This window comes from Oncorhynchus keta, chromosome 7 (genome assembly GCF_023373465.1).
Source record: "Oncorhynchus keta strain PuntledgeMale-10-30-2019 chromosome 7, Oket_V2, whole genome shotgun sequence".
Lineage (NCBI taxonomy): Eukaryota > Metazoa > Chordata > Actinopteri > Salmoniformes > Salmonidae > Oncorhynchus > Oncorhynchus keta.
In genome coordinates this window covers 1,268,324-1,280,575 of record NC_068427.1, presented here as the reverse complement: position 1 = coordinate 1,280,575, position 12,252 = coordinate 1,268,324, and the positions used below count along the sequence as shown (strand labels likewise).

The window sequence follows — 12,252 nt, the reverse complement described above, 5'->3', positions numbered from 1 at the left end:
TTGGAAAGCTGCCGCAGTCATCCCCCTCTTCACAGGGGGAGACACCCTGGACCCAAACTGTTACAGACCTATATCCATCCTGCCCTGCCTATCTAAGGTCTTCGAAAGCCAAGTCAACAAACAGGTCACTGACCATCTCGAATCCCACCGTACCTTCTTCGCTGTGCAATCTGGTTTCCGAGCCGGTCACGGGTGCACCTCAGCCACGCTCAAGGTACTAAACGATATCATAACCGCCATCGATAAAAGACAGTACTGTGCAGCCGTCTTCATCGACCTTGCCAAGGCTTTCGACTCGGTCAATCACCATATTCTTATCGGCAGACTCAGTAGCCTCGGTTTTTCGGATGACTGCCTTGCCTGGTTCACCAATTACTTTGCAGACAGAGTTCAGTGTGTCAAATCGGAGGGCATGCTGTCCGGTCATCTGGAAGTCTCTATGGGGGTGCCACAGGGTTCAATCCTCGGGCCGACTCTTTTTTTCTGTATATATCAATGATGTTGCTCTTGCTGCGGGCGATTCCCTGATCCACCTCTACGCAGACGACACCATTCTATTTACTTCCGGCCCGTCCTTGGACACTGTGCTATCTAACCTCCAAACGAGCTTCAATGCCATACAACACTCCTTCCGTGGCCTCCAACTGCTCTTAAACGCTAGTAAAACCAAATGCATGCTTTTCAACCGTTTGCTGCCTGCACCCGCACGCCTGACCAGCATCACCACCCTGGATGGTTCCAACCTTGAATATGTGGACATCTATAAGTACCTAGGTGTCTGGCTAGACTGTAAACTCTCCTTCCAGACTCATATCAAACATCTCCAATCGAAAATCAAATCAAGAGTCGGCTTTCTATTCCGCAACAAAGCCTCCTTCACTCACGCCACCAAACTTACCCTAGTAAAACTGACTATCCTACCAATCTCGACTTCGGCGATGTCATCTACAAAATTGCTTCCAACACTCTACTCAGCAAACTGGATGCAGTTTATCGCAGTGCCATCAGTTTTGTCACTAAAGCACCTTATACCACCCACCACTGCGACTTGTATGCTCTAGTCGGCTGGCCCTCGCTACATATTCGTCGCCAGACCCACTGGCTCCAGGTCATCTACAAGTCCATGCTAGGTAAAGCTCCGCCTTATCTCAGTTCACTGGTCACGATGGCAACACCCATCCGTAGCACACGCTCCAGCAGGTGTATCTCACTGATCATCCCTAAAGCCAACACCTCATTTGGCCGCCTTCCGTTCCAGTTCTCTGCTGCCTGTGACTGGAACGAATTGCAAAAATCGCTGAAGTTGGAGACTTTTATCTCCCTCACCAACTTCAAACATCTGCTATCTGAGCAGCTAACCGATCGCTGCAGCTGTACATAGTCTATCGGCAAATAGCCCACCCATTTTTACCTACCTCAACCCCATACTGTTTTTATTTATTTACTTTTCTGCTCTTTTGCACACCAATATCTCTACCTATACATGACCATCTGATCATTTATCACTCCAGTGTTAATCTGCAAAATTGTAATTATTCGCCTACCTCATGCCTTTTGCACACAATGTATATAGACTCCCCTTTTTTTCCTAGTGTGTTATTGACTTGTAAATTGTTTACTCCATGTGTAACTCTGTGTTGTCTGTTCACACTGCTATGCTTTATCTTGGCCAGGTCGCAGTTGCAAATGAGAACTTGTTCTCAACTAGCCTACCGAGTTAAATAAAGGTGAAATTAAAAATAAATAAAAAAATACATATAGGTAGGGGGTGAAAGCAGAACATCTAATTAACTGTTCAGCAGTCTTATGGATTTGGGGTAGAAGCTGTTCAGGAACTTTTTGGTCCAAGACTTAGTGCTCCAGTACCACTTGCCATATGGTAGCAGAGAGAACACCTTGTGACTAGGGTAGATAAAGACTTTGACCATTTGTAGGGCCTTCCTCTGACACCGCCTGGTATAGAAGTCCTGGGTGACAGGAAGCTTGGCCGTTCGCACTACAATCTGTAGCGCCTTGTGTTCGGATGCCGAGCACTTGCCATACCAAGCGGTGATGAAGCCAGTCTCAAACCCAGAATCTCTAGAGGCACAGCGATGCAGTGCCTTAGACCACTGTGCCAATTGGGATGGCCTGAAAAACAAGTTCTAATGACTCCAACCTAAGTGTATGTAAACCTCCGACTTCAACTGATGCAACTGGTCAGGATGCTTTTGATGGTGCAACTGTAGAACTTTGAGGACCTGGGGACCTATGCAAAATATGTTCAGCCTCCTGAGGGGGAAGAGGCCTTGGTATACCCTCTTCGTGACTGTGTTGGTGTGTTTGGACCATGATAGGTCCTTAGGGATGTGGACACCGAGGAACTTGAAGCTCCTAACCATCTCCAATACAGCCCTGTCGATGTTAATGGGGGCCTGTTCGGCCCGCCTTTTCCTGTAGCCCACGATCAGCTCCTTTGTCTTGCTCATATTGAGGGAAAGGTTGTTGTCCTGGAACCACACTGCCAGGTCTCTGACCGTTTCCCTATAGGCTATCTCATCGTTGTTGGCGATCAGGCCTACCACTTTTGTTTCGTCAGCAAATTAACGATGGTGTTGGAGTCGTGTTTGGCCACGCAGTCGTAGGTGAATAGGGAGCACAGGAGGGGACTAAGCACACACTCCTGAGGGGCCTCAGTGTTGAGGATCAGCATAGCAGACGTGTTGTTGCCTACCATTGTGTGAGCCATGACCAGCCTTTCAAAGCATTTCTTGGATACGGTGGGATAGTCATTTATATAGTCATTTAGACAGGTTACCTTGGTGTTCTTGATCTCGGGAACTATCATGGTCTTCTTGAAACGTGGGTATTACAGACTGGTTCAGGGAGAGGTTGAAAATGTCAGTGAAGACACTTGCTGGCTGGTCAGCGCATGTGTCCTGGTAATCCGTCTGGCCTTGTGAATGTTAACCTGTTTAAAGGTCTTACACCCGATACAGAAAGCACGATCACACAGTCGTCCGGAACAGCTGGTGTGTTCATGCATGGTTCAGTGTTGCTTGCCTCGAAGCGAGTCTATGGCAGGGTCAATTTGTATGTCTTTTAACATATTGGCATTCTTAGAAAATGCAACAATAGTCATTACAGGAATTGGTGAGCAGGTTGGTAGGTTGGAGTGGCTGAGCGCTTCACGCACAGGACTTGTAGGCCACAAGTGGTAGTTGGTCGAATGCAGACGTGTTAATATACCAACCCCTACGCTAACCATTACCTTAACCACTCACAAGCATGTCGAAACCAGAATTATGTGAAAATACCCATCCATATACATACATTCACACATAGTGAGCTGCTAATGTCGTCATTGAACTATGAACCAATCATGTGAGGGTGTGCTTTGTTTCCATCAGGCCATTATTTACCAGAGAAACACTAGTTGGAGCCCCACTGGCACCTCCACAACATAAAAAATTGATGTAGGATCTTAATTTGATCACTCTGTTGTTGCTGAGAATTGCAGATGAGCTTCGTGATTTACATAAATTCACTGAAAACCCACACTAACACACAGTTATATTACCAGTATTGCACTTTTCATGCAGCCTCATTTTGGCCAGCTTATAGTTTAACCACCCATCAAACAACATTATTGGCTAAACGTTAAAATCCTGTTGCTGCAGGATTATTTTGCTGTGACAATACTGGTCGAATTAAGATCCTACATCTGTATATTGCTTCAGGCCTAATGTGCTCTTAGCTGCAAAATATGCCATGTCAGAGGCCAAGACTATTTGTACTTCCTATGCCCCACCCACTGTTAAAGGAGGAGATTACAGTGAACTAAATAATTTACCAAAACAAGCTGGCAAACATCAAATATGCAAAAGGTGATGTTTATATGCCAACTATTAAGATGGCAAGCAAAGGACTTATGCAACCCAAAGCAATTTCTCCACAGTCCAATGCGTCACCAACATACGTGGAACTGCATCTGTCACAGAGCAAGATAGCTCTATAGGACATTCCCTGTTTTCAAGCCTTGTGTTGGTAAAAAAAAAATTAAGGAATCAATTAGAAATGTAGAACAGAACAACAGCAAGGGTGAGACTCTTCTTTGACCTCATTCTTACATCAAGTATGTCATAGTTCCTGGCTACAGGTTTGAATTGTTTCTCATATAAGAGAACCATTGCTTGTTAGTGGTAACAAGCATTGCAAAGAGCGGGGGATTTATGTGTTCAAGAGCACTCTTTCTGATCTCTCATGTGTAAATTAAATGGGGAACTCAGGTCATGGCCATGAGTTAATCTATGGTGATTTATACATCTTAAAAGGCCTGTTTGAAAGGTTGCTGGAGGCAAGCAGTTAACAATTACAGATCTAGGATCTTAATTTCAGTCAGTTTGCTACAGCATGAAAATAATCCTGCAGCAACAGTAAATGTGAATTATGTGGATTATAATTAACAAACATTTTTGTAAGGGAAAATCAAGTCTGAAATGTCTAAATGGAAACAAACTTCAGAAGCCCATTTAAACCGCAAATAAACTGCACGTTTTACATTTCCTTTATAGCAGTGAAGTTATCCTGCAACGGGATGATCAAATTCAGATCCTACATTTGTAAACATAGCCATTTTTTTATCCTGTTTCTATTAGATGATATTGGGCCTTTCTCGTCACATAATTCCCAATCTCCTGATCTCAGCTATCTTTTTCTGTGTATAATGTATGTAGGGAAGCTTATGAAGAGAAGGATTTTCCACCTCTATCCTCAGAGGCAGAGATTCTGTTGACCTTGGGCCACTGATAATTCTATTGGATCTGGTTTCTCGCATTCACTGTTTTTTAAATTTATTTTTACAATGGTGGTTATGAATGAAGTGCAATATAAACACTGACTGTATAAACTCGAGAGAGTCTCACCAGCTTGTGGAAATATCTGCAAACGTTGCCTCTTATTAAACCAATGACTTCATATTCACAGAGAGTTACGTTTCGTTGGTGAGTTTTAGAGCAACAGTGTTTTACTGCTTTAGGGAAACAGCTCAGTTGCTAAAGATGTAACTTAATTTAGATCGAGCTATGAACACAAATAAAAAAAAAACATGTTGATGGAATTAACAACATACTGTTTATTCTCCTAATAGCTTTTTAGTCCACAATCTCTATTGAAGACTGTGTCACGGGTATTTCAAGATAAGATCATCCTAACATCAGAATTGACATGGTAAAATGGTAATTACACAATAATAACCTGCACCAATAGACACAATTTGTGTTTGACACCAGGGACACACACACCTTTTGGATAAAAGCTTCACTAAATGGCATATATTATTATTATTTATATTACAATTAAAGAAGGATATGAGGACAACTAATGCATTTCCTGCTTTGCAATCAAAGTATTTTCACTGTCATGTCAAAGCAGCCATGGACATGGTGTTGAAAACGTCCATTCATTATATCATTGGTTTATATAGACCATGACGAGGAAGGCGGCTTCCATTGAGTCCAGCTGCTATTTATGGGTTCAGTGTTTTGCATCATTGAGGATTACCATTCATGTTCATAATGGACAATGTGTCACTTGTTACATTTTCATGTTGGGAGGGATAAAAGCTCAGACACAGCCCCCTAAGAGGATCATGTGGGTTTGAGGGGGGGACACCTACTCTTCATCATCATCATCAACAACAACAACGCATTCACGTTCACAACCATGTTGGTTAGGCATATGAATACACACACACACACACACACACACACACACACACACACACACACACACACACACACACACACACACACACACACACACACACACACACACACACACACACACAATCCATTGCTACTACACCACAGTCACAAAGTTTAGACCCTAAAAAACAAAGTGGAACTAGTTATATGAATCCATTAATAAGATAGACATTCAGGATGTGAAAAGGCAATACGACTAAAATAAGTCTCTTAAGTCAAGTCTAGTCCATATCATTAGAGAGGAACGAGGGATGCAAACCGGGGTTGATAAACGACAGAGCTTTGACCTAATTATCTACAGCGGTTCAGTAATAGCTTAGCAACCAAGCATATGTCCCAAATGACACCCTATTCCCTATATAGTGCACTACTTTTGACCATAGCCCTATGGGCCCTGGTCAAACATAGTGTACTACATAGAGAATACGGTGCCATTTGGGACGCATACAAGTCTTTCCTCAGCATACAAGTCTTTCCTCACTTGCTAAGGAAATGGGACATAAAACGCATTCAGGATAGCATATTTAGTACCCTGGTCCCAAGATTACCATCGTAACCTGTTACTCTGGCAATGTTGGCCAAATATTTAATGTTGGCTTTAAAGCATTCAGACCTCGAAGCCTACGATTTTCAGGTAGTGCTCTGCATTCATTTCCACGTAAATTAATAGTTTGTTAGAATATTCTTGCTAAACAATACAAATCCAGTGTCTATTTGCTTATCTACATTTCTTGTGTGATAATAGGCAACCTGATGGGTAATTGGACTGGGGGTTAGTAGAGAGTGCATTCATATGCTTATGAAGAAAATTAGTTGAAGGCTACAGGTCCAAGTGTATGGATTAAAGAAAATAATAAATTGTCATCACAATCATTTTGCATTTTATGTAAGCTACAGGCTAAATAACAGTGATAACTGCACGATGCAAAACCAGTGGGTATTGAATAATGCTCTAGCACTCAGGCCTACTGTTCTCAAATGTGGGGTAAAGGGCTGAGGCTATTTTAGGATTCAAATTTAGAAATGCGACAGAAAATCTACGACGGCACAGTCAGATGATTTACAAAGGCAGGCTTTCGCGCGGACGTGCTTTACAGCCTCGCGACCATGTTTTTATCGGTTTGGCACAGAAAATGGAAAACAAGTTTACGTTACACCGGGCTATAAAAAAATCAGTAAGGTTCATATTCCGGGTAGCACTAAATGAAACTCCTGCAGGTAACGGAACAGCGCCAGGTAGATTAAAAGAAAATGCTATATTTCGCCGTACAGTTGGCTAAACAGACAAATGGGCTACCTGTATTCTGGTAATCTACAGATTACACAATTTAAATGGTTTGTAGCAGCCTATAGTGAACAAATAAGTGCGTGCAATGGGTTAAATATTGTCTTTGGTGACATTTCCAATTTCTCACAAGTTAAGAAATAATACGTTATTCATGAGTTATTAAAATGAATCAAACATACACTTGGAGACATTGAAAGAAGTGTATAGGAGAATTTCAGACCACTGTAGACTCTTGGGGAGTCTAAAATATAAACTAGAATGTCGCACTTAGGTTCATCACTTGAGGAATTCATGTTGAGAAATAACTGCAATTCAAAATTTTGCACCGCGCAAATGATTCCGCAACAACATTGACTAATAATAATAATAATAAAATAGGATAGTTATAATAATAGCCAAATATGGCTAATTAATTGATTAATAAGCTAAACAATGCAAGAAAGGTAAACATTTAATTTCATGGACATTTACATCAATGTGCCACTTTGGTATATCAGAAAAAAAATGCGATTAAATGAATGTGTATGTTGTCGATGATAAAGCCATATCGTATTATAAAATAATGGGACCTTTAGGCAACCCTGAAATTCTCGAGGGCTGATGACCATCCTCACTCATTGGCTGTTTGGAATAATGTTTTACTCTAAAACCCAAACGATGCTACTTGCAGACAATGCCTTCGATAATCTATTAGCCTGTCCACCCCAAATGTCCATATGCATTAGGACTTTTATTACCGTTACCACAAAAACTATCAGGCGCCCTGAGTACCAATGCGAACATCTGGAACAGGCTGACAGAACAGACTATCAGGGAGACAATGAAGCCCAAAGAAATGCCCCCGAGTCCTTGGCTTTCTTACCAGAGCAGTTCCAGCCGGTAGGCGTCTGACAGTCGCTGAGGGATGACGGGAAAGCGCAAAGTTGCTCTACAGGTAAAGTGGCTAAAAACGAAACGACGGTGATCCAGACCCAATCTCCTACTGTCCGGCTCCACAGATGCGGGCGTCGGGGCTCCTGTAGTGCCGCCGCCGCCACCGATAGACCCATCTCAGTTCAGCGGCGCACCCCGACAACACAAGCGAGCTGGGCAAAAGAGGCAGACACGCACCAACAACTCCGGTCCAGACGTTGGCTGTTTCACCGGGGCGCTCAGTGACCAAGAAAGGGACATCTTCCGTGCAAGAAAGCGTGCCCCATTAAGTGCTGTAGAGTAACCAACGGGTTCCGCCCGATTCGAGGTGGCGCAGCTACAATATGAAGGGGGTTCGAGTGAAAAGGTCTGGTGGGGGGAGGGGGCGGGCAATGGAGGGTGTGTGGGATGGTGTCAAGGGGAAAGTTAGCCAGGTAAACCAGTGAAAGAGGCAGGTAGAGGAAGGATGCTCAACGATGAGGAGAGAAAATAAAGATGGGAAAAAGGGGTTGGTGGAAGGAATTGAAACAAATACTGTTTATATCACTCGGTTTCGATACGGATACGTCCTAGTAATATCCAGAAATGCCACGGGCTTCCTTGACAAGCGCTCCCCTCGTAGTTGTGTTCAGACGCGCAATGAGTCTGTCTGTTGCGCTCGCCTCCTCATTTCTCTGGAATCCGTGTTGCGCCCACCAGCAGCAGGTTACCGGTCTGGTTATGATCACGTGGTGACGGATGCGAAAGAGAGGGGGGAGGGGGTTCTCGGTAATTATAGAACGCTGATTGGAGGAGAGAGAAGAATGCTATGCGATGGAGAAGGAGAGGAAGGAGGGAGATACGGCTTTGTGGTGGACACAACGGTCAGTGTCTGTTCACTGTTTGGGCTTGGAACGAGCAGGATTCGGCTCTAGTCACAGCTGAACCATGCAGGAAGGGTGGGAAGATATGCACTCACAATCTAATTGGCCACTTGCATTTACAAAGGTTGCAGAAATCGATTCGTCCAGCTGGGGCTTAGATTGTTGCTTTGCTATGAAATAATGCGGTGTCCGTCACTGAGTTGCCTGTCCCACAGTATGCCAAAATACCTCAATATTCGAAATATTATTCTCAGACATATTGTTGCCATAGCTGCTTCGACCCAGTAATTGATATCCTGTCAGACACAAAGGCACTGTTATTTTTACGCCTTAGAACAGGGATGGGCAACTGGCTCCCATTTTGTACCCCCCCTCAATTAGCCAATGGACCCCCCCCCCCACACACACACTCTCAATTAGCCCATGGCAGCTAACATTTTGTAGTTGGTAAATATGCCTATGGGTAATTTCCGTCTCATAATTCGAAGGCACAGGGGGCAATGTCGAGTGCGCGGGAAATAATGTTGAGCGCAGTTGGAGAGGGTTGAGATATATATATATATATACTTTTTTTTTTTATCGAGGACGCAGAGGGTCATGTTGAGGAGTTAAGAGCTCAGACCAAAATGTTACGTGCCCAGAAAATGCAATTGAGCGCAAGAAATTAAGTGCCGACATGCATCCATCCCCCTGCTCACGGTATACTTGCCAGTGTTCCCTGGAATTGCACCTGTGCTTGCACGATATGAGACATGTGTGCTTGCAAATCTACAAAGACTTGATACTCAAATATGATTGGCAGCATTAATGACCAATTAATTACAACAATGACTTTGACTGACTACCTAAATGGAAGGCGGGACCCATAACAGGTGATGTTTACATACCCAGGTAGCTAGTTTGTAGCCACATTACAACACGGAGGACTCCCGCAAGGCACTTCTTCTTTTAGGTAAGAAAGTTAGCAAGCGAATTAAGTCTAATGCTATTTCAACATGTTTTTGATGATCTCATTGATGTAGGCGGCTCTAAATGCGATGGAAAATGTATATATTTATATTATCTATAAAGATATTTTTTAAATGGCCATTAGGTAGCTAGCTACAGAAGATAGGCTGAAACTGCTGGGGAGTCGATACAGTAGATAGCCAACTAACTCCCACCATCAGCTGAGTTCATCAATGAAGCTAATGATAGGTTTATAGAAAATAAACTATATATTTGCTAGTTATTTTTTAAAGACTTAAGCACATAACACCCAGACATATGTTGAACATTAGGAACCTCGTGAGCACCAGTAAAATCTCCATTAACTTGAGGTTTATTCTGGAGTTTATTCAGGAAGGTGTAACTTGATAAAAATACAGGTAACTGCCAAAATAATGGAAACGCTTGAGGGGATGAGGGATACCAAACATATTGAAAGCATGTTCTTCCACACAGATGCAGTTCCTAAGTTAATTAAGCAGTTAAAGTACAGTGCATTTGGAAAGTCTTCAGACCCCTTCCCTTTTTCCACACTTTGTTACATTGTAGTCTTATTCTAAAATTGATTGAATTGAATTCATACCTCAATCTACACACAATACCCCATAATGATGACGCAAAAACAGTTTTTTTTGTGCCCCAAAAAATAGAAAAAAACAAGAAATACCTTATTTACATAAGTATTCAGACTCTTTGCTATGAGAATCGAAAATGAGTTCAAGATGCATCCTGTTTCCAGTGATCATCCTTGAGATGTTTCTTCAACTTGATTGTATATTCAACTGATTGGACATGATTTGTGAAGGCATACATCTGTCTATATACATTACCACAGTCAACAGTGCATGTTAGAGCAAAAACCAAGCCATTAGGTTGAATGAATTGTCCGTAGCGCTCCGAGACAGGATTGTGTCGCGGCACAGATCAGGGGAAGGGCACCAAAACAGCATTGAAGGTCCCTAAGAACACAGTGGCTTCCATCACTCTTAATAAATGGAAGATCTTTCGAACCACCAAGACTCTTCCGAAAGCTGGCCGCCTGGTCAAACTGAGCAAAGAGTGACCATAAGAACCTTTTTTATTTAACCATGCAAGTCAGTTAAGAACAAATTCTTATTTTCAATGACAGCCAAGGAACAGTGGGTTAACTGCCTGTTCAGGGGCAGAACGGCAGATTGTCAGCTCGGGGGTTTGAACTTGCAACCTTCCGCTTACTAGTCCAACGCTCTAACCACTAGGCTACCCTGCCGCCCCGCCCCTGATGTTCACTCTGACAGAGCTCCAGAGTTCCTCTGTGGAGATGGGAGAACATTCCAGAAGGACAACCATCTCTGTAGCACTCCACCAATCAGAACTTTATAGTAGTGGCCAGACGGAAGCAACTCCTCAGTAAAAGGCACATGAATGCCCGCTTGGAAAATGACTCTCACAGACCATGAGAAACAAGATTCTCTGGTCTGATGAAACCAAGATTGAACTATTTGGCTTGAATGCCAAGCGTCACGTCTGGAGGTAACCTGGCACCATCCCTACAGTGAAGCATGGTGGTGGCAGCGTCATGCTGTGGAGATGTTTTTCAGCTTGGAGATCAGTACAACAAGATCCTTGATTAAAACCTGCTCCAGAGCGCTGAGGACCTCAGACTGGGGTGAAGGTTCCACTTCACCCCACTTCCTCAGGACACAGGCAAGACAATGCAGGAGTGGCTTTGAGAAAAGTATCTGGATGTCCTTGAGTGGCCCAGCCAGAGCACGGACTTGAACCCATTCGAACATCTCTGAAGAGACCGGAAAATAGCTGTGCAGTGACGCTCCCTATCCAACCGACAGAGCTTGAGAGGATATGCAGAGAAGAATGGGACAAACTCCCCAAATACACGTGTGCCATGCTTGAAGTGTCATACCAAAGAACACTCAAGGCTGTAATCGCTGCCAATGGTGCTTCATCAAAGTATTGAGTAAAGGGTCTGAATACTTACAGCGGAAGTCAGAAGTTTACATACACCTTAGCCAAATACATTTAAACTCAGTTTTTCACAATTCCTGACATTTAATCCTAGTAAAAAGTCCGTCTTAGGTCAGTCAGGATCACCAATTTATTTTAAGAATGTGAAACGTCAGAGTAATAGTAGAGAGAATGATTTATTTCAGCTTTAATTTCTTTCATCACATTCCCAGTGGGTCAGAAGTTTACATACACTCAATTAAGATTTGGTACCATTGCATTAAATTGTTTAAAACTTGTTAAGCCTATGGGTTCCCCTACAGGAACTACACCCCCCCGTTCAGCTGAAACAGTGGTGCAGGGAATGCAAAAATATTCTTAGAAATATTTAACCTCCACACATTAACAAGTCCAATACCTCAATTGAAAGATAAACACCTTGTTCATCTTCCCAGCGTGTCAGATCTTTTAAATGTTTTACGGCGAAAACACGGCATATATTTATGTTAGACCA

At 43.0% G+C, this 12,252-nt stretch overlaps 1 protein-coding gene across 1 annotated transcript in view; it reads right to left on the bottom strand.

The window, feature by feature from the left end:
* tmeff2a (transmembrane protein with EGF-like and two follistatin-like domains 2a) overlaps positions 1 to 8,640 on the bottom strand; it is a 135,465-nt gene extending 126,825 nt beyond the window's left edge. Inside the window, exon 1 of the mRNA XM_052521840.1 lies at positions 7,895 to 8,640. Coding sequence (XP_052377800.1) covers positions 7,895 to 8,081 — 187 coding nt within the window. The 5' untranslated portion in view covers positions 8,082 to 8,640. The remainder of the gene's footprint in view (positions 1 to 7,894) is intronic.
* Positions 8,641 to 12,252: the final 3,612 nt, after the last annotated feature.